The sequence below is a fragment of the Urocitellus parryii genome, chromosome 6, assembly GCF_045843805.1.
Source record: "Urocitellus parryii isolate mUroPar1 chromosome 6, mUroPar1.hap1, whole genome shotgun sequence".
Taxonomy (NCBI): domain Eukaryota; kingdom Metazoa; phylum Chordata; class Mammalia; order Rodentia; family Sciuridae; genus Urocitellus; species Urocitellus parryii.
This window is the reverse complement of record NC_135536.1, coordinates 116,090,279-116,109,971: the sequence shown is the minus strand read 5'-3', so window position 1 is coordinate 116,109,971 and position 19,693 is coordinate 116,090,279. Positions and strand designations below refer to the sequence as shown.

The 19,693-nt window shown below is 36.6% G+C and overlaps 1 protein-coding gene across 4 annotated transcripts in view; it reads right to left on the bottom strand.

Annotated features, from left to right (window-relative positions):
- The window catches only part of Bbs4 (Bardet-Biedl syndrome 4), a 67,007-nt gene extending 48,030 nt beyond the window's left edge, over positions 1 to 18,977 (bottom strand). For 2 of the 4 annotated variants that reach the window (XM_026387744.2, XM_026387745.2), the window contains exons 1-2: positions 18,942 to 18,977; positions 10,617 to 10,668 (exon numbers count right to left, since the gene is read on the bottom strand). Coding sequence is in view for 2 of the 4 variants with exons in the window: in XM_026387742.2 (XP_026243527.1) it covers positions 10,617 to 10,668; positions 18,942 to 18,965 (76 nt within the window). In the remaining 2 variants the exon portion in view is untranslated. The remainder of the gene's footprint in view (positions 1 to 10,616; positions 10,669 to 18,941) is intronic. The other 2 variants (XM_026387742.2, XM_026387743.2) reach the window with 1 other exon arrangement.
- Positions 18,978 to 19,693: the final 716 nt, after the last annotated feature.

Genomic DNA, 19,693 nt, shown 5'->3' with positions numbered 1-19,693 from the left:
ATCAGCCTGCACAACACAATAAGCCTTCAGAACAACAATAAAATTGCTGACAATACAATGTGCTAATAAGGATGTTGAGAAAGCAGAACTCTTATATATTGCAGGAAGAAATACAAAGTGGTATAACTTCTTTGGAAAAAGTTTTACAATTTCTAATAACATTAAATACATGCTCACAATACTATCTAGCAATCCAATTCCAAGGTAAGTATACAAGTGAAAGGAGAACTTATGTTCACACAAAACTTTCTAGGTGAATGCTTTCCTAGAAAGTAAGCACAGGAGCTTTATTTGTTTGATGTTTTTTTCCCAATATTTTTTTAGTCGTAGATGAACATGATATCTTTATTTAATTAATTTACTTTTATGTGGTGCTGAGGACTGACCCAGTGCTTCACACATGTGAGGCGAGCGCTCTACCACTAAGTCACAACCCCAGCCCATAGGAGCTTTATTTGTAGTAGCCACAAATTTCAACTGAATAAACTGTGAAATATGCTTACAGGTGAATACTACTCATTAATAAAAAGAAACTCAAACATACAACCAATGAATAAATCTCAAAAATATCATATCAGGCTTTAAAAGATATGCAAAAGGTTATATATGATTCTGTTTATCTGGCATTCTGGAAAAGGCAGAACCATTGGAAGTAAAAATTAGATCAATGATTGCTGGCAACTGGGAGTGGAAATAGTTTACTACAAAGTCAAGGTGAATTTCAGGGATTGGGGGACATGATTAAACTTTTATCTTTTTTGGAGGGCAGGGGGTGATTTAACCCAGAGATACTTACCAATGAGCCACATCTTAGCTTTTCTAATTTTTTATTTTGATGCTTGGGACATCACTAAATTGTTTAGGCTGGCCTCAAACTTCCAATCATCCTGCTTCAGCCTCTCAAATAGCTGGGATTACAAATATGCGCAACAGTTCCAGGCTAAACTTTTATATCTTGATTGTGGTGGTGGTGGTGTGATGGTTACATGACTATTTTCATTTGTCCAAACTTCCAGAACCTTGTACTAAAAAAGGTGAATTGGGTCGGAGGATGTACACCAGTGGTAGCATATATTGTCTAGCATATATGAGTCCCTCCCTGGGTTTGATCCACAGTCCCAAAAGGGGAAAAAAAAAGTGAAATTTATTGTTTGTAAACTATACGCACTGATTATCGTGCAAACAGTAGTCAAAACAAAAGTGGCATAGCTTTATTATCAGACAAGCTAGAATTGTGAGGGATTAGAGAGGGATATTAAATAATAAGAGGGTCAATGCACCAAGAAGTCCAACAGTACTGAATGTATTTTAATGATTTTACCATACAATAAAGCAAACACTGATAAGATTGAAAATAGAAAAAGACAAATCTATAATTACATCTGTGAAAGGTAGTATCTATATAAAAACATTAATAACTATAAGTATATAAAACACAACCAACCAATTTGACCCAATTGACATAAAATACTTCATCCAATAAAAGCAAAATAAACATTAAACATTCTTTTTGGGGAGGGCAGGGGAGACACTGGGGACTAAACTCAGGGGTACTTGGCCTCTGAGTCACATTCCCATTTTATTTAGCGATGGGTCTCACTGAGTTGCTAAGCACATTGCCATTGCAGAGGCTAGCTTTGAACTCGAGATCCTCCTGGGTCAGCCTCCCGAGCTGCTGGGATTACAGGCGTGCACCACCACACCCAGCAAAAATAAACATTCTTTTAAAGTCATGTGGAACATTCATCAACTCTGGCTATATTGTGGGCCATACTATAAGCCATAAAAAGAATCTTCTCTACCCACAACAGAATTAAACTATAAGCTAATAATAAAAGCATATCTGGGGGCTGGGGATGTGGCTCAAGCGGTAGCGCGCTCGCCTGGCATGCGTGCGGCCCGGGTTCGATCCTCAGCACCACATACCAACAAAGATGTTGTGTCCACCGAGAACTAAAAAATAAATATTAAAAAAAAAAAAAAAAAAAGCATATCTGGAAAATCCACAAATAAAAGGAAATTAAATAATACCTTTCTCTTTTTTTTTTTTTTTGGTACAAGGGATAGAAGGGTACTTTACCAGTGAGCCACATCCATAGCCCTTTTGTATATTTTCTTTAAAGACAGGGTCTTGCTAAGTTGCTTAGGGCCTTGCTAAGTTGCTGAGGCTGGCTTTGAACTCAAGATCCTCCTGCATCAGCCTCTGAAGCCAATGGGATTACATGCGTAAACCACCACACCTAGCTCTCTTTAAAAAATATATATATATATATATATACATATATATATTTATTTATTTTTTAGTTGTAGGTGGACACAATATCTTTATTTTATTTTATTTTTTTATGTGGTGCTGAGGATCGAACCCAGTGCCCTACACATGCTAGGCAAGCACTCTACTACAACACCAATTAGTAGTGCATGTGCCAAAGGAAAAGTCACAAATAAAAAATTTTAAATATTCAGATCTGTATAACAGTTTAAAAACAACATATGAAATGTGCATGAAGCAGTTAAGCAATGCTTAGAGAGAAATATATAGCACTAACTGCTTAGAAAAGAAGATCTCAAAGTTTCTACCATAAGAAATTGCAAAACCGAACATCAAAATAAAAGTTAGGGTTGGGGCTGGGCATGGAGGCACACACCCATAATCCCAGCAGCTCAGGTGGCTGAGGAGGAGGATCGAGAGTTCAAAGCCAGCTTCAGGGAAAGCAAGGCACTAAGCAACTCAGTGAGACCCTGTCTCTAAATAAAATATAAAATAGGGCTGGGGATGTGGCTCAGTGGTTAAGTGCCCCTGAGTTCAATCCTCAGTACCAAAAAACAAACTAGGGTTGGGCTTGGTGGCACATGCCTGTAATCCTAGCAATGTGGGAGGCTGAGGCAGGAGGATTGCAAGTTCAAGGCCAGCCTTAGCAACTTCGGTAGTCCCTAAGCAACTTAGTTAGACCCTGCCTCAAAATAAAAATATAAAGGGCTGGGGATGTTGGCTCAGTAGTAAAGCACCCCAGGTTTAACCCCCAGTACCAAAAATAAATAAATAAAAACAAAATCAGGAGGAATAAGTTCTATTGTTCTATGACACAGTAACAATTATTTATACTAATGTATTATACATTTAACAAAGAACTATAAGAAAGGAGTCCAAAGGCTCCAAACATAAAGAAATGATAATTAGCTGGACCTGGTGGCACATGTCTGTAATCCAAGCAACTCAGAAGGCTAAGACAGGAGGATCACAAGTTCTAGGTTAGACTTAGCAACTCAGTGAGACCCCCATCTCAAAATAAAAAATAAAAAGGACTGGAGATATGGCTCAGGGGTTAAGTACCCTTCAGTTCAATCCCTAGTACAAAAATTAAAAAGAAATGATAATGAAATTAAAAAGATAATTTCTCTAATTTGATCATTACACATATATACATATATTGAAATGTCACACTATACCCATAAATATCTATACCTGATTTTGTGTTAAATTTTTAAAAATTTAACTTAAGTTTTTCCCCCAGTACTGGAGATTGAACCTACAGTTTTGCACATGCTAGGCAAGAGCTCTACCACTGAGCTACCTCCCCAATCCTTTTTAAGATAGGGTCTCACTAAGTTTCCCAGGCTGGCCTCAAATTTGTCTTAGTCTCCTGAGTATCTTGAGTATCTGGGATTATAGGCATGTGCCATTATACTCAGCTTTAAAAACAACAACAACAACAGGGGCTGGAGATGTGGCTCAAGTGGTAGCACGCTCGCCTGGCACGCGTGAGGCCCAGGTTCGATCCTCAGTACCACATACAAACAAAGATGTTGTGTCTGCCGAAAACTAAAATAAATAAATAAATAAATATTTAAAAAAATTCTCTCTCTATAAAAAAAAAAAAGTTTTATTAAAGCAAAGTTAAGTTAAAAAAAATCACAATTATATTTATTTCATCATCTAATTTAGAATTCTGGAATTGTGGAAACATAGGTGCCTTCCTTTGTTTTCTTTCTTTTTTCTTGTTTTTGGGGGAGGGGGGGGTCAGTACTGATGATCGTACTTTGGGCCTCAAACACATTAGGTCTGATTTCTACCACTTAGCTATAACCTATCCCTGAACAAAGTACCTTAATGAACATTAAAGGATGCTTCAGATTGAAGAATGAGAAGAAATAAAAGGAGGAAGAAGAATAGCAGCTACAAAAAGGAAAAGAAAATTAAACACAAGAAAATATTAAGGAATAGTAATCAATGAAATTGAAACAGAAACAGGAATATTTGGGAAAAATCAGTAAAATCAAAAGTTGGTTCTTTGAAAAGATCAATAAAATGTAAAAATCCCTAACCTAGAAACTAAATGAGAAAAAAAGAGAAGAAATAAATTATCAAAATCATAAACTGTAACAACATCACTACAGATCCTAAAAACAAAGTAAAATATGAGTATAATAAACATTCATATTTATGGCAATAAATTTGATAACTGAGATGAAAAAATTACCAAAACTCTCTCTGAAATATTTTGGGGTTTTTAATTATTTATTTATTTTTATTTTTTTATTCATGACAATAGTGGAATGTATTACAATCATAATTATCTATTCACAGAACAATTTTTCGTAACTCTGTGTATAAAGTATGTTCATGCCAAATTATGCCATTATACATGAGCTCTCTTATTATTTTTTTGCATTACAATTCTTAATACACCTTTATACCACAATTTATCATATCTCTGTTTGTATATAAGGTATTTTGACACCAAATTCACATCTTCATACATGTATTTTGTATAATGATGAGGGTCTCCTTCCACCCTCCATGCTATTCCCCTTCTCCCTCCCTTTCCCTCCCACCCCTATTCTCTATCTAGAGGTAATCTTCCTTCCATGCTCTCCCTCCCTATCCCATTTTAAGTCACCCCCCCCTTACATCAGAGAATTCGGCATTTGTTTTTTTGGGATTGGCTAACTTCACTTAGCATAATCTTCTCTAATGACATCCATTTCCCTGAAAATGCCATGATCTTATTCTTTTTAGGGCTGAGTAATATTCCATTGTGTATAAATGCCACATTTTTTTTATCCATTCATCCAGTGAAGGACATTAAAGATGTAGTTCTACATCTACAAAATAAACTGAATTTGGGGCTGAGGTTATGGCTCAGTGGTACAATGCTCGCCTAGCATTTGTGAGGCATTGGGTTTGATCCTCAGCATCACATTAAAAAAATAAAGGTATTTTGTCTATCTACAACTAAAAATGAAATCTTTAAATTAAAAAAATAAAATAAAATGAATTGAATTTGTACTTACAAATCCTTCAACAAAGAAAAATCCAGGCTAGGACTATTTCACAGTAACATTCTACAAAACATTTAAGAGTGAACCGACACCAGTTCTATAAAAAAATCTTCAATGATACAGAGGAAACAATAAGTTCCCAGTTCATTTTATGAAGCCTGAATAATCTCAATATCAAATATCGATAAAGGCATTGCAAAAAAAAAGAAAGGAAAAAAACACTTCAGACCAACATCCTTCATGCATACAGATATAAAAATCCTTAACAGAATATTAGTGAACTATGAAAAAGTGTCCAAGAGACTCGCAAGAAGCTGTGTCCCCTGCATGGACATCAGAACACTTAAGGGATCTAAAATACTTGTTTAAGAAAACATAATGAAAGATTTACTGCTTTACTAATGTTGTTGCTTATCTCCATTCCCTTTCTAGGCTGAGAGAACAACAGTTTGGTTAGAATAGCACAGACCCTGGCTACCTCAACTCAGGCAGTTGATTACTAGATCTGCCTTCCAAAAGCCCAATCTTCTAAGGACCATGTTGATACCTTTGTACATATTGTTACAAATTTTACTCAGATGGAGACTGGACACCAACATGGGACCTCAGAGCCCACACTATTATGTATAGTGTTCAAAATATTCATTACCCAGCTGAGATGGTCTTTTTACATGGGCTCTATTATTATTATTATTATTACCATACAATTCTTAATACACCTTTATACCACAATTTATCATATCTCTATATACAAGATATGTTGACACCAAATTCACATCTTCATACATGTATTTTGTATAATGATGAGGGTCTCTATCCATGCAATTCCCCTTCTCTTTCCCTTTCCCTCCCACCCCTCTTCCCTATCTAGAGGTAATCTTCTTCCCATGCTCTTCCTCCCTACCCCATTTTGAGTCACCCCCCTTATATCAGAGAAGACATCTGGCATTTGTTTTTTTGGGATTGGCTAACTTCACTTATCATAATCTGCTCTAATGCCATCTTCAATTTTCCTTGCCTCATTTTCCTCTTATTGCATCTAACACCACTTTCCTGGTCCATAGAGGAATATGAATCCCAGAATAATTTCAAAATGAGACCTCCTCAGGAACAACTACATTTATATGGTACAAAATATTGTCCAATTTCCCAGAGAAGATTACAGGCAGTAACTGATTAATCCTTCCCAGACCATTCTTTGATGGACGCACAGGCTTTAAAGTTGGGGATTATTTCCTCATTGGGGACCTACTGGATTTCTTTAAAGAAACAATGGTTTTCTGTGCCTGTGCAGGAAATGTTTTCATCTGTAAAATTAATAACTATCCTTGGGCTATTGAATGACTCAGAAACTTCACAACTCCCACCCAATATTTTCTAGGGAATTTAGTGATACCATTTTCAATTAATTCATTAAAGGAATGAGCTCGGTGGGCAAGCTCCCTAAAGTTTTTTACTCCACTGGCACAGCACATCTCTGGTGGAAGTCCTGATGGTGATGAATAATTTTTTAGTTATACCTTATCACCCTGTTGGAGAATTGGGGCACACCATTGGGTCCTCTGAAATCTGTCAACAACTTTGGTCATCTTGGCCAATGAGACAGCCTTGTCCATCTCAAATTTACATATTTCTCTGTTAGTTGAGCAAGGAGGAGTTTGTGCTATAGCAAATACAGCTTGCTGCATTTATAGTAATACCTCCTCACAGGTGGAGACCAGGATTGAAAAGATCAGGCAATGAGCAACTTGGCTACAACACAGACCCTTGACCACCACAGATACCTTTTGGATGGGATGGGGATAGACTTAACTGACTGGTTCTCTAGCCTCTTCTCTTGGATACCAAGAGATATTAAGTCTATTTTACTAGGACTTCTCTACCTAATTCTGACTGCCCTGCTTATCATTGCCCTTGTATATGTCTCTTTCCATTTACTGCTCTGTTGCTATTCCACCCTTTTCAACTATGCAACTAAAACCCAGAAGAAAGAATGTCAACAACAAGTAAAAAGCTTTCATTCTAAAGACCCCCCTCATTGCGTCTTTTCAGCAGGAAATAGCCTGGAGATGTCATTGCCGACTTTCCATAGAAATGGAAGCTAGAAATTGATAGTGGGGAAATATAACAGGGGTTCACTTGATGCTTTGACTATATCCCTTGTTGCTTTAAAACTTTTTTTTTCTTTTTCCCAACCTTCTTTTCCCTAAATTTCTCCTCCCTGATCTTCTTTACCCAGATCCTTTTTTTCCTACCCTTCTCCTCCCCAATCTTTTCCCTGATCATCTCCTTCCTGACCTCTCATTCCTAATCTCATTTCTCTGAATCACCTCTTTGAAGAACCCCTGTTCCCCATGATGGTCAGAATTACAGGCTCTGGGACAGGAGCCCCCTGTGTTTCTCCACTGCTAGCAAAGCAATAAACCTTCTTTTTCCTTTTTCTCAAAAAAAAAAAGAAAGAAAGAAAAGAAAAGAAAAAGAAAGAAAAGAATATTAGTGAACTGAATCCATCAATATTTAAAAAGGTCAATACATTATGACCTTGTGGGGGTTTACGCTAGTAAATAAAAGGTCGATTGGTATAATAATTCAGAAATTCAACCAGTATAATTACCCATATCAATAGATAAAATTATGGGTTCCAAATGGTAGAAATTAAAGGAAGTTATGTCCTAGACATTTTTGGTGCTTGTGTTATATCACCTGTACAACTCCAAAGGTATCATTTGTATATTGTTATTATTCTACATGAATGACAAACTGGCACTATGCAATAAAATAAAATTGCAAATTTGTGAAATAACTGACCAAAAGGTAATGCAACTTTGAGCTGGATTAACAGAAATAAAAAATCCAAGTAAAAATATATTATCTTCCAGCTATTCCACTTGGCCCAATTCACACTATACCTGGAATATTCTATTTTGTCCTGAACTCTATACTTCCAAGGACACCAAATTTCTCCAGAGAATGAAGGCCATAAGTCAAAGGAACTATAAACATCTCATATTTTTTTTTAAAAAAAAGTTGTCACAACTAGAAATATTTAATCTTCAGAAAAAAAGACATTGGGAACATATACTGCACTGTAATTATTTATGTTCTATATGTCCTGAAGACTGTCAATTTCCTAAGGGAAGATTCCATGCCCTGTTTTTAACTTTGTATTCCCAATACCTAAAACATGGTAAGTCCTCAAACGTATGAGGGGCTCAAGGAGAAATAAACTAAATTATTAAACTTTATTAAATTATTAAACTTTAATATCAGAAAGTGGTTATTCTGCGATGGAGAAGGAAGGAAAAACTGATTTAAAAAAAACAAACTGAGCCCCATAGCATTATTAAAGGTTTTAGCATTACATACCAAATGTGTCCCTTTGCCCCACCTCCCGCAGCAAAAAAACTTAGTATCTCATTAACCTGAATTAAGCCTAGGCAACTCTTGGCTGGTATACAAGTATCTTCTGTGTCTGGAGTCAATCAAACCATAGGATTTGATTTCAGAGGAAAAATGAATACTGAAAAGTCAATGACAATAAATGCTAACCCCATTTAACTGGCCAAATTACCCTGGTGACTAAATGAAGTGACACATGTCAAAACAAGATGATTCTCATATTCAGAAATGGTATAAAGAATATTAGCCTATCCCTGGCACTGGAATAAAAAAAGAATATTAGCAATTACATTCAATCTTGGCAGAACTACATCTGAATTTCACAAATAATCTAAATTACAGATATATAACTCTTCCAATGAAAGTGATAGTCCTGAAAAACTCTCTCAAAATACACCTCTGAAAGGCAATCATATCTTCCAACAACTTCCATTATAATTCCAAAGAGTGACAGAAATGGCTCTGGTATGCTAGTGCCTGCCACAGACCCCTCCTGTCCTCTGCCTTAATAAGCCAATTGAAAAGAAACAACAACAACAACAACAACAACAAAAAAAAAAAAAAAAAAAATATATATATATATATATATATATATATATAAAACAATGATAGAAATGACCCAAATAAACTAAACAGTTTATTGACAAAATTAACTTTTATACTGTTAGCACATGCTACAAAAGGATAGATAGTCTGGCAGCTATAATTTATGTATTCAGATAAGAACTACAGACAAGACCTAAGCAAGTCATACCCCTTCCACTCTGCCTTGGTTTTCTCACTTAGAATTAATTAACTAAAAAATAGTAGATACATAGATGAACGAATGAGTGCCTTTTCCATAGACAAGTTCAGGTGTTTCTCTAATGCCTGATAAATAGCAGGGCAACCAATCTATGAGACATGGGTAAACAAACATCAATGTCAACTAACACCTGATGTAAACTCTCCTAAAACGTTAAAACTTAACAAATGAAGTAATTCTGTTCCTCTAATAAAATATATATCATCTCTCTCTCAGATTATTAAATGTAGCTCTTTTCAATGTAGGCCTTCATCTAGTTAGGCTTTCCAGACTTAATTTTTTTTCAGTGATGCAATTTTTAGAAATTTTTTTCTCTTTCCACATTTTTAGAATATTTTAAAACATCTTTATTGGTGAATTATAATAGGATTCATTTTTGAAATATATGTACCTACACATACCATAATTTGGTCCAGGTTCAATTTTTATAAAATCCCACACTTACTTAACATATGCATAAGATTATTTGAAGCCTGATTTGTTTTTTAATTAGCCAATTAATTTAGTTTTTTGCTATAATATTTTTCTTTTCCATATTTTTATTGTTGCATTGTAATTATTCATAATTGTGGGATTTGTTGTTACATATTCATGTACATGATATAATGATATGATTTGGTCAGTATCATTCCCTAGTATTTCCCCTTTTCCTCTCTACCTCCCTCATCCTTGTCTTTTTCCTCTACTTTACTATGTACTATACAACTTAACAGAGTGTTTTTTCCACAAGTAGAAAATGAGCACACTCTTACATAATAATCAAACTCCATTTAAATACATTCACAGATCAACAATACCTACTGAACTCATAAAATAAAAAGGTATATATGGCAGAACATTTGCACTATTACAGATGTTTCCTAACACTAATATTTAAAAAGGTTCTAATGCATATAGAATATAAAAAAGAGGGCTAGGGCTGTAGCTCAGTAGTAGCACACTTGCCTGGCATGTGTGAGGCACTGGGTTCAATTCTCAGCACCATATATAAATAAATAAATAAATAAATAAATAAATAAAATAAAGGTCTATCAACAACTTAAAAAAATTTTTTTAAAAGAATATAAAAAACCCAATAAGACAGAGTAATCTGTGCAAATATACACATATAATGAAATTTAGTACAGACCTTTTTTCTGCCTGGGTTTTTGAGATTCAGCAGATGCAGAATATTGAATTTTCTGAAATGAAAGAAGTTATCTATGTTAAAGCAAGCACTTAGGATATATTCAAATAACAAGAATAATCAGAAGCTCATCAATCATACAAATAATTCATTAAATATCAAGTTATACCTTTTCTATCCAAACTATAATGCATAATGCCTATTTATAAAATATATGTATAATGTATATTTATAATATACAAAAATATGGTATATAATATATGCATCAATATTTTTAATGTATTAAGTTCTAAAAAACTTCATATTAGTATTCTCCTTCTGATATACTTCTCAGTAATCAAACCAGAAAGGTAATCTCTATTTGATAAAAGGAAGCATATAAAGTCATCTGCACAGAAATTGCCTAGAACTCAATTCTCAGAGGGAGATATAATACTTACACCATAACTTTGTAGAAAATCTTCAAATGGATTTTTCTTATACCAATTTTGTTTTATACATGAAATGCCATGTTATAAGCAAAAAAAAAAAAGAAAGAAATTTTCCTATATATAATAAGAGACTTTAATTCTTAAGTTCTAGATATGCAACAAATCCTGACCAAGTAAAATGAAAAAGAAATCCACACTTAGGTATATTACAAGAAACTGCACCAGAGACAATAAGAAATTCTTAAGGTTGGGGATGTTGCTCAGTGATAGAGCACTTGCCTAGCATGAGGCCCTGGGTTCAATATCTAGCATCTCAAAAAAACAAAACAAACAAACAACAAAAAAAAAAAACCTTGAAAGCAGCCCAAGAATAAATATATCACCAGATAACCTACAAAGAAAGGACAAGTAGATTGGCAGCTGTCTACTCTACAATCAAAACTGGAAATTGAAACCACACTAATAAATCATAAGAATAATTACTCCAAATATCAGATACTAAGTAAAATGACTATTAATCTAGACCACACATTAGCAAACTATGCCCGCAAATCAAATCCAGTGTGTTTTTATATGACCCACAAGCTAAGAGTGGTTTTTATATTTTAAATGGTTGAAAAAAGTATATTTGGAAATTCCATAAGTCAAATTTCAATGCCTACAAATGAAACTTTATCAGAACACAGCCATACTTCTATGTTTATATATTGAGTAGGGTTTATTTTATACTACAACAATATACTTCAGTGTTTATAACAGATTGTATAGTCCACAAAGCCCAAAATACTACCTGGCCCTTTACCCAGAAAAAGTTTGCCAATCCCTGAGCTAGAGTTTTATACCCATCAAAACTAACTTTCAAGCTCAAAGGCTTTCAGAATGCTGAAGTTTTTAGACTCTCATTAAACTGTAAGGGATAAACACCGGAAAACAAGAAAATAATTCCAGAATGAAGAAGGGAATAAGCAAAGGAACTGCTAAAATATATGAGTATTTTCAGCATCTTTTTTTTAATATTTTTTTTTAGTTGTAGATGGACACAACACTTCTATTTATTTGTTTATTTATTATTTGGTGCTGAGAATCAAACCCAGTGCCCCACACATGCCAGATGAGTGCACTATAACTTACAACTGAGCCACAACCACAGCCCTATTTTCAGCATTTTGTTAAACAAAGTATAATTTGTGGTGCTGAATTTAAAAAACATCAAGAACTACAAAAAACTAAACAACAAATGGCTTAAATTGTCAGATGGCAATAAGCAGTAAAGCATTTGATGGCCCTTGTATTATTCAGATGTAAGTGTGAACTTCAAATTAAACACCTATTTAAAATTTTTTTGATACTCACTAAAGGAAGGCAACATAAACAATGTACAACAAATGGAATGAGAGGTGCAGAAAGAGAAATAATTCAGAAAGAGAAATAATTCGGCTTGGATTATGGCTCAGCGGTAGAGAACTTGCCTAGCACGGGCGGGACCTGGGTTGATCCTCAGCACCACATAAAAATAAAGGCATTGCGTTGTGTCCATCTACACCTAAAAAAAAAAAAAAAAAAAAAAAGGTGAGGGACTGATAAGGGCTCTAGCCCTTGCCTGGCATGTGTGAGAACTTAGGTTGGATCCCCACCACAAAAACATAAACAAATGGAGGGAAGGGGAAAAAAAAGGAAGGGGGATAAAATTCTCCAGGGGGATAAAAGAAAAGGGGGATAAAATTCTCCAGGATAGATTCTATCAGAATGGATTTTTTTTAATATTTATTGTTTAGGTGTAGATGAACACAACACAATGCCTTTATTTTTATGTGATGCTGAAGGTCAAACCCAGTCCCGCCAGTGCTAGGCGAGCGCTCTACCCCGCTGAGCCACAATCCCAGGCCCAGAATGGGTTTGTTAAAATATCCAGATGCATGTTATTATAAAGACACATCTAAAACATAAAGACAAAGTAAAAGATGGGAAAAGATACATCAAGAAAATAAAAACAAAAAGAAAACCACAGTACCAATATTAACCTTAGACAAAACAGACTTTCAGGAAAAAAATTTATCAGGAGAAAGAAACTGGTTCAAATAGATCAAAGACTAAAACAGAAAAGGTAAAAATTTTAAAGCTTTTAAAAAAACAGGGTATGGAAGGATTATTTACTATATAAAACAATATATACAAACAAGTAAATTCATCCATATTCAACTATATTAAAATTTAAAACTTCTGGCTGGGGACAGTGGCCCATGCCAGTAATCTCAGCGGCTCAGAAGGCTGAGGCAAGTTCAAAGCCAGCCTCAGCCATTTAGCAAGGCCCTAAGCAACTTGGGGAGACATTGTCTTAAAATAAGACATAAAGGGCTGGGGATGTGGTTCAAGTAGTAGTGCGCTGGCCTGGCATACGTGGAGTGCTGGGTTGGATCCTCAGCACCACATAAAAATAAATAAAGAGGGCTGGGGATGTGGCTCAAGCAAGCGGCCTGAGTTGGATCCTCAGCACCACATACAAACAAAGATGTTGTATCCGCCAAAAACTGAAAAATAAATATTGAACACTCTCTCTCTCTCTCTCTTTCTCTCTCCCTCTCTCTAAAAAAAAAATAAATAAAATAAAATAAAGATGTTGTGTCCGCCGAAAAACTAAAAAATATTAAAATTCTCTCTCTCTTAAAAAAAAAAAATGCTGTGTCCACCGAAAACTAAAAAATAAATATTAAAAAATTTCTCTCTCTCACCCTCTCTCTCTCTTAAAAAAAAAAAGACATAAAAAATGTTGGAGGGCTGGGGATGTGGCTCAAGCGGTAGCGCGCTCGCCTCGCATGCGTGCGGCCTGGGTTCGATCCTCAGCACCACATACCAACAAAGATGTTGTGTCCGCCGAGAACTAAAAAATAAATATTAAAATTCTCAAAAAAAAAAAAAAAAAAAATGTTGGAGATGGGGCTGGAGTTGTGGTTCGGTGGTAGAGCACTTGCCTGACACATGTGAGGCACTGAGTTCCATTTTCATCACCACATAAATAAAATAAAGGGTTTTTGTTGTTGTTTTGTTTTTTTTTTTTTTAAAAGCAGGGCTGCGGATGAACCTCAGTGGTAAAGCACCCCTGGGTTCAATCCCCAGAACCGCTCCACAACTCCCTGCCAAATTAGAAACTTCTGAAGCTTGATGCAATAGATACATAATGGTCCCAGCTACTGTGATGGCTGAAACAGGAGGATTAAGAGTTGTAGGTGAGGGCTGGGGATGTGGCTCAAGTGGTAGCGCGCTCGCCTGGCATGCGTGCGACCCGGGTTCGATCCTCAGCACCACATACCAACAAAGATGTTGTGTCCGCCGAGAACTGAAAAATAAATATTAAAAATTCAAAAAAAAAAAATTCAGAAAAAAAAAAAAAGAGTTGTAGGTGAGATCTCCATCTCAAAAAAACAGAACAAAAAATGAATTAAGAACTTTTGTTCCACAAAAGGAAAGAGTAAGATAGATACATACAGATAGACAGAGATATACAGATATGTTTTTATTCAGGTTCCTTTACTGCAAAGCCCTCAATATTTCCTAAGTGATTAGAAAAATGTTAGGGCACTTAAGGTCTCAGAAGCAGGCTTCAGAAAGCAGTCTCTCTTTCTGACCTCCCCTGCCCCTCCTTCTGCTTGGTCCTCTTCCTCCCTTAAGACAGGCCACAGAAACTAGAATTTCCCTTCGCCCCACAGCAAACCCTAGAAATTTAAACCTTCCCCTGCCTTGAAGTCACTGGCATAATGAAATTCTAACTTACCTGGTCAAATCATAAGACCCCATTTAAGAATCCCTACTGTCTACCTGGAAGGAACGCTACACAGAGAGGTCAAGAAGAATCTGACTGGATCAGCCTTGCTGGGCTTCCCCACTCAGTCTAATAGTAAGCATGCTTACACAGTTAAGTCTCCATAAAAACCTAAAAGGACAGATAGGGAGAACTTTGGGAGAGCTGAACACATGGAAGTTGCTGGAGGGTGGTGGATTGGAAAGGGCATGGAAGCTCTGTTCCCTTTCCCCATATCTCATCTCATCATCTGTATCTTTTGTAATATTCTTTTTAATAAACCAATAAATATAAGCAAGTGTTTTCCTGAGTTCTGTGAGCCACTAGAGCAAACTAATCAATCCCATGGAGGGAGTTCCCAATTTATAGCTAGCCAATCAAAAGCACAGATCAAACCACCTGGGCCTCACTACTGGTATATGAAAGGCAAGATCAGTCTTGAAGGCTGAGCTTTCAATGTGTGGGACCTGATGCTATATCAAACAGATAACATCAAACAATTGGATCAGAAGACACCCTACTGGGGGCTGGGGATGTGGCTCAAGCAGTAGCGTGCTAGCCTGGCAGGCAAGCAGCCCGGGTTCGATCCTCAGCACCACGTACAAACAAAGATGTTGTGTCTGTCGATAACTAAAAAAAAATAAATATTAAAAAAAAATTCTCTCTCTCTCTCTCCCCCCCCCCTCTCTCTCTCTGGGTTTCAGCCCCAGCATTGCAAAAAATAAAATATAAAAACAATAGAATTAGGGTATTATAAGTATAAATCATGGAAACCAGAGCTATCTGCTTGTTGCTTTAAAAAAAAAATTAAGCTGGGCACAGTGGTGTACCCCTATAATCCTAGCTACTCAGGATGCTGAGGCAAGGGGATTAGAAGTTGAAGGGCAGTCTGGGCAACTTAATGGGACCTTTTCCCAAAATAAATAAAATAAAAAAGGCTAGGGAAATAGTTCAGTAGTAGAGCACTTGCCTAGCATATGCAAGGTCCTGCGTTCCATCCTTAGTATCACAAAGAAAAAAAGGAAAAAAAATCCTCCTTTTCATATATTTATCTATAAATATCAGTCCCCAGTTCTTTTATAAATTCCAGAAGAGGCAAAATAATTTATCATAGAAAAAAATGGTGCCACTACCCAGTTTCTTTCCATCAGAAACAGTGCTGTAACAGATATCCATATACTATGTGCTTATGCTTTACTTTTATTTCTATGGGACTTAAGTTCAGGAGTGGGATTTTATTAGGAGAGGCAAGATCAATTCCAAAAAGGACAAAAATTAAAATTCCCATGCAGCAGAAACTTGAGAAAATGAAATTACTACAAATATTACACTACCAGCAATAAACTCAACAACAATAAAATAGTTTGCTTCAAGCTGAAGTGCTAAAGTCATTTTAAAAAAAAGTCACTCTTTAAAATACTATTTGAGATTCAAATATGCAGAACAATTCTGCCATCACAGACATCAAATTCATATTCTGTCCCACAAATACCTATCTATATGACAACAAGCACTAGAGGATAAACAGTATTACAACATGTCACCCTTTATATATTTTAACATTATGTAGGGGGCTGGGATTGTGGCTCAGTTAGAGCGCTCGCCTAGCATGTTCGAGGCCCTGGATTCGATCCTCAGCATCACATAAAAAACAAAACAAACAAATATATATATATATATATATATATATATATATATATTATATATATATATATAAAAAAAAACTATTTTTAAAAGATATGTAGGCAAAGTAGGTCTTTAAAATTTCCAGTATCTTAAAAGTCTAGTAACATTAATCATGTTATTTTAGTTTTTTAATTCTTAATTTAACAAAATATCTTTGCTTTGGGTTTTCTTTATACTCAGTTTTAGACTAAAATAATGTGATTACTCTACAAATGAAAGGAGAATAGAAAACAAACAAAAGTCCATTGAGCAGATAATATGGCCTTGCTTATTAAGACAAAATTATGTTGTAAAATAATCAGCCAAAGCAACTATGCTTCCCAGGATGTTTTTCAAAAGACAATAAATTCTGAAAAACTAAAATCATTCTAATATAGTACAGAACAAGTAACAGAAACTTAATACTAAAGCAAGGTAGATGAAGTTTCACATTTGGAACTTTAGAGAAATTAGACCCAATTATGCACACATGATTCACTACTACTATTAGGTTGGTTTGAGGTGGCTAAGGGAATGAAGCACAAAAAAAACAACCAATCAGGCACAGACAGACAGTGATAATCACCTGTCAATCAGCAGGGTCTCCTGACTAATCCTGGAAGGACAGGGATCTCAGCAAGATCTCCCAACCAATCCTAGGAGGACAAGGGACCCTAAAACCTCCCTTCCTGCCCTAAGCCAAATAAAATTCCAATCCAAGGCTGGGTGCGACTTCCCCAGACCTGCTCTGTTTGACTGGAGGGTCTCGCCTGGGAGGGAATCTCAATCAGCCTTGCTCAGCAGCTTTTAATCTGCTTCCTTTTGGTTACTGGTGCCTGACCTTACAACTACTATCAAAAAACTAAAAACAGAAATAAAATATGATCCAGCTATCAAATTACTGGGTATACACCAAAAGGAATATATGAAGTATTAAAGACATGCTTCTGTTCCCATGTTTATTGCAGCACTATCCATGCTACCAAGACATAGAATCAAAGGAGATGTCCAACAACGAATAAACAACAGATGGATAAAGAAAATGTGGTACATTTTACACAGTGTAAAATAATTCAGTCATAAAAAGAATAAAATCCTGCCATTTGCAGCAACACAACTGGAACTAGAGGACATTACACTGAATGAAATAAGGCAGGCACAGAAATAAGGTGTTCTTGCTCATAAGTGGACAGTAGGGCTGGAGTTGTAGCTCAGTGGTAGAATGCTTGCCTAGGATGAGAAGGGACAGGGCTTGAGCCTCAGCAGCACATTAAAAAAAAAAAAAAAAGGTTAATTCTTTTAAAAAAAAATAAGTGTACGCTAAAAACAATCGATTTATTGGAAGTAAAGAGTAGAACAGTGATCACTAGAGGTTAGGAAAGAGTAGGGAAGAGGGGGATTAAAAGGAGGCTGGATAACAGGTATCAAAGTTCTAATGTTCTACAGCAAAGTAGGGTCACTATAGTTCACAACTATTTATTATGTATTTTATAAAGCACTAGAAGAAACCAGGCGTGGTGGCACGCGACTGTAATCCCCACTGATTCGGGAGACTGCAGCAGGAGGATCACAAGTTCAAAGCCAGCCTCAGCAATTTAGCGAGATCCTATCTCAAAATTTAAAAAACAAATAAAAAGGTCTCAGGTTGTGGCTCACTGATTAAGTGCTCCTGAATTCAAACCCCAGTACCAAAAAACAGGAAAAACAAAACAAAACTAGAAGAGTTCGAAGGTTCTCAATGACAAGAAATGATAAATACTTAAGAAAATGCTAATTATCCTGATTTGGTCCTTATACATTGTATACATGTAGTGAATTATCACACAGCAACCCATAATATGTACAGTTATGTGTCAATTAAAGATTTTAAAATAACTACCACTGGGTCATCCTGATTTCATTTGGACTAATCTTACATCTAACAGTTCTGTGGAGTTGACGCTTCATTCAGACCAGCTGAATTACCAAACAGTACTTTCCAAAACTTAATCACAACACAGAAAACATGGTCCTGCTTCACTAACAAAAGGCAGTGGCGTGAAAGCTTTGCAGGCTGTATCTCAATATATTCCTAATTCACAGGATTAACACAAACTGTCTTTATGCAAGTGGTAATAATGCCTCCTTTCCATACCGTCAAGAGAAAGAAAAAGAGGACTAGGAACAGAGCCGTTTCCAGTGAAAATCTCTTTTCTATCCAGCAGATCCCAAGAAAGACCAGTACTACTACAGAGTCTGGGCCACAAAGGACTTGCCCTAGGCAACCATCTCCAGGGGTGAACCGAGGCTGCACTTGTCGTTCCGCCGCTCGGGACTCAGCTCCGCCTCTCCCAGGAGTGGCTGCGCCTGACAGAGGCAGTCCACCAGCCTGCCTCGGGACGGATGGGTGCTGCCCAGCCCCGCTACTGGGACACTAAAAAGAATCTCTGCGCTCACCGACTCAAGCGTCTCCTCAGCCATCTTGGCTCCGCCCTCTGCTGCGCTGCCGGAAGTCAGCCGTTTCCCAGACGACCAGGCAAACGGAAGTCGAAGAACTGGGAAGGGCGGGAAGCCTTAGCCGACAAGGAAGTAGATGGCCCTGTGGAAAGCTGAGGCTCCCAGCCCAGGGACTTCCGGGTCGGAGGGGAGTGTTGGTGTTGGCACTTCAGACCCCGTGGCTCTAAAGGAGTGGGTGGGAGACCTCGCTCGCTGTGTAGAAGCTGCACGCAGCTGTCGTTCTAGCTGGACAGCACACTCCGATATGGTAGCATTGTTTGCCGGCTTGCTCTGGCTCCAATCTGTCTTTAATTCGATCCTGCTTCCAGGAAGGAGTCTTGGTTGAAAGTCTCAGGCAGAGAATTGCTTTTTTGCTTTCCAAACAAAACTGCCCATTTCTTGGCTTTCGTTGTCTTCCTGAAGTACTCGGCTCATCAACCTCCCACTTTTGTTTACGGTTGTTTGCAAATCCGCTGTTGGTGGGCTGCATTTGAGTCTGTCTTGTTTTGATTTGGACATACTTTAAAATCAGGAGATTTCACAAGAAATCTAGCTTCGGGATAAAGAGCCAACAATGAGCCTGCACTGCTGCATGAAAGTAAATAGCGGCTGCGACTGTAGATAAACATTTCGTTGACTTTGTCCACAGTCCTAACATCCCAGCGTACTTCAGGTGTTTTACCTTACTCACCTGAGTGAATTAAATACTTGTG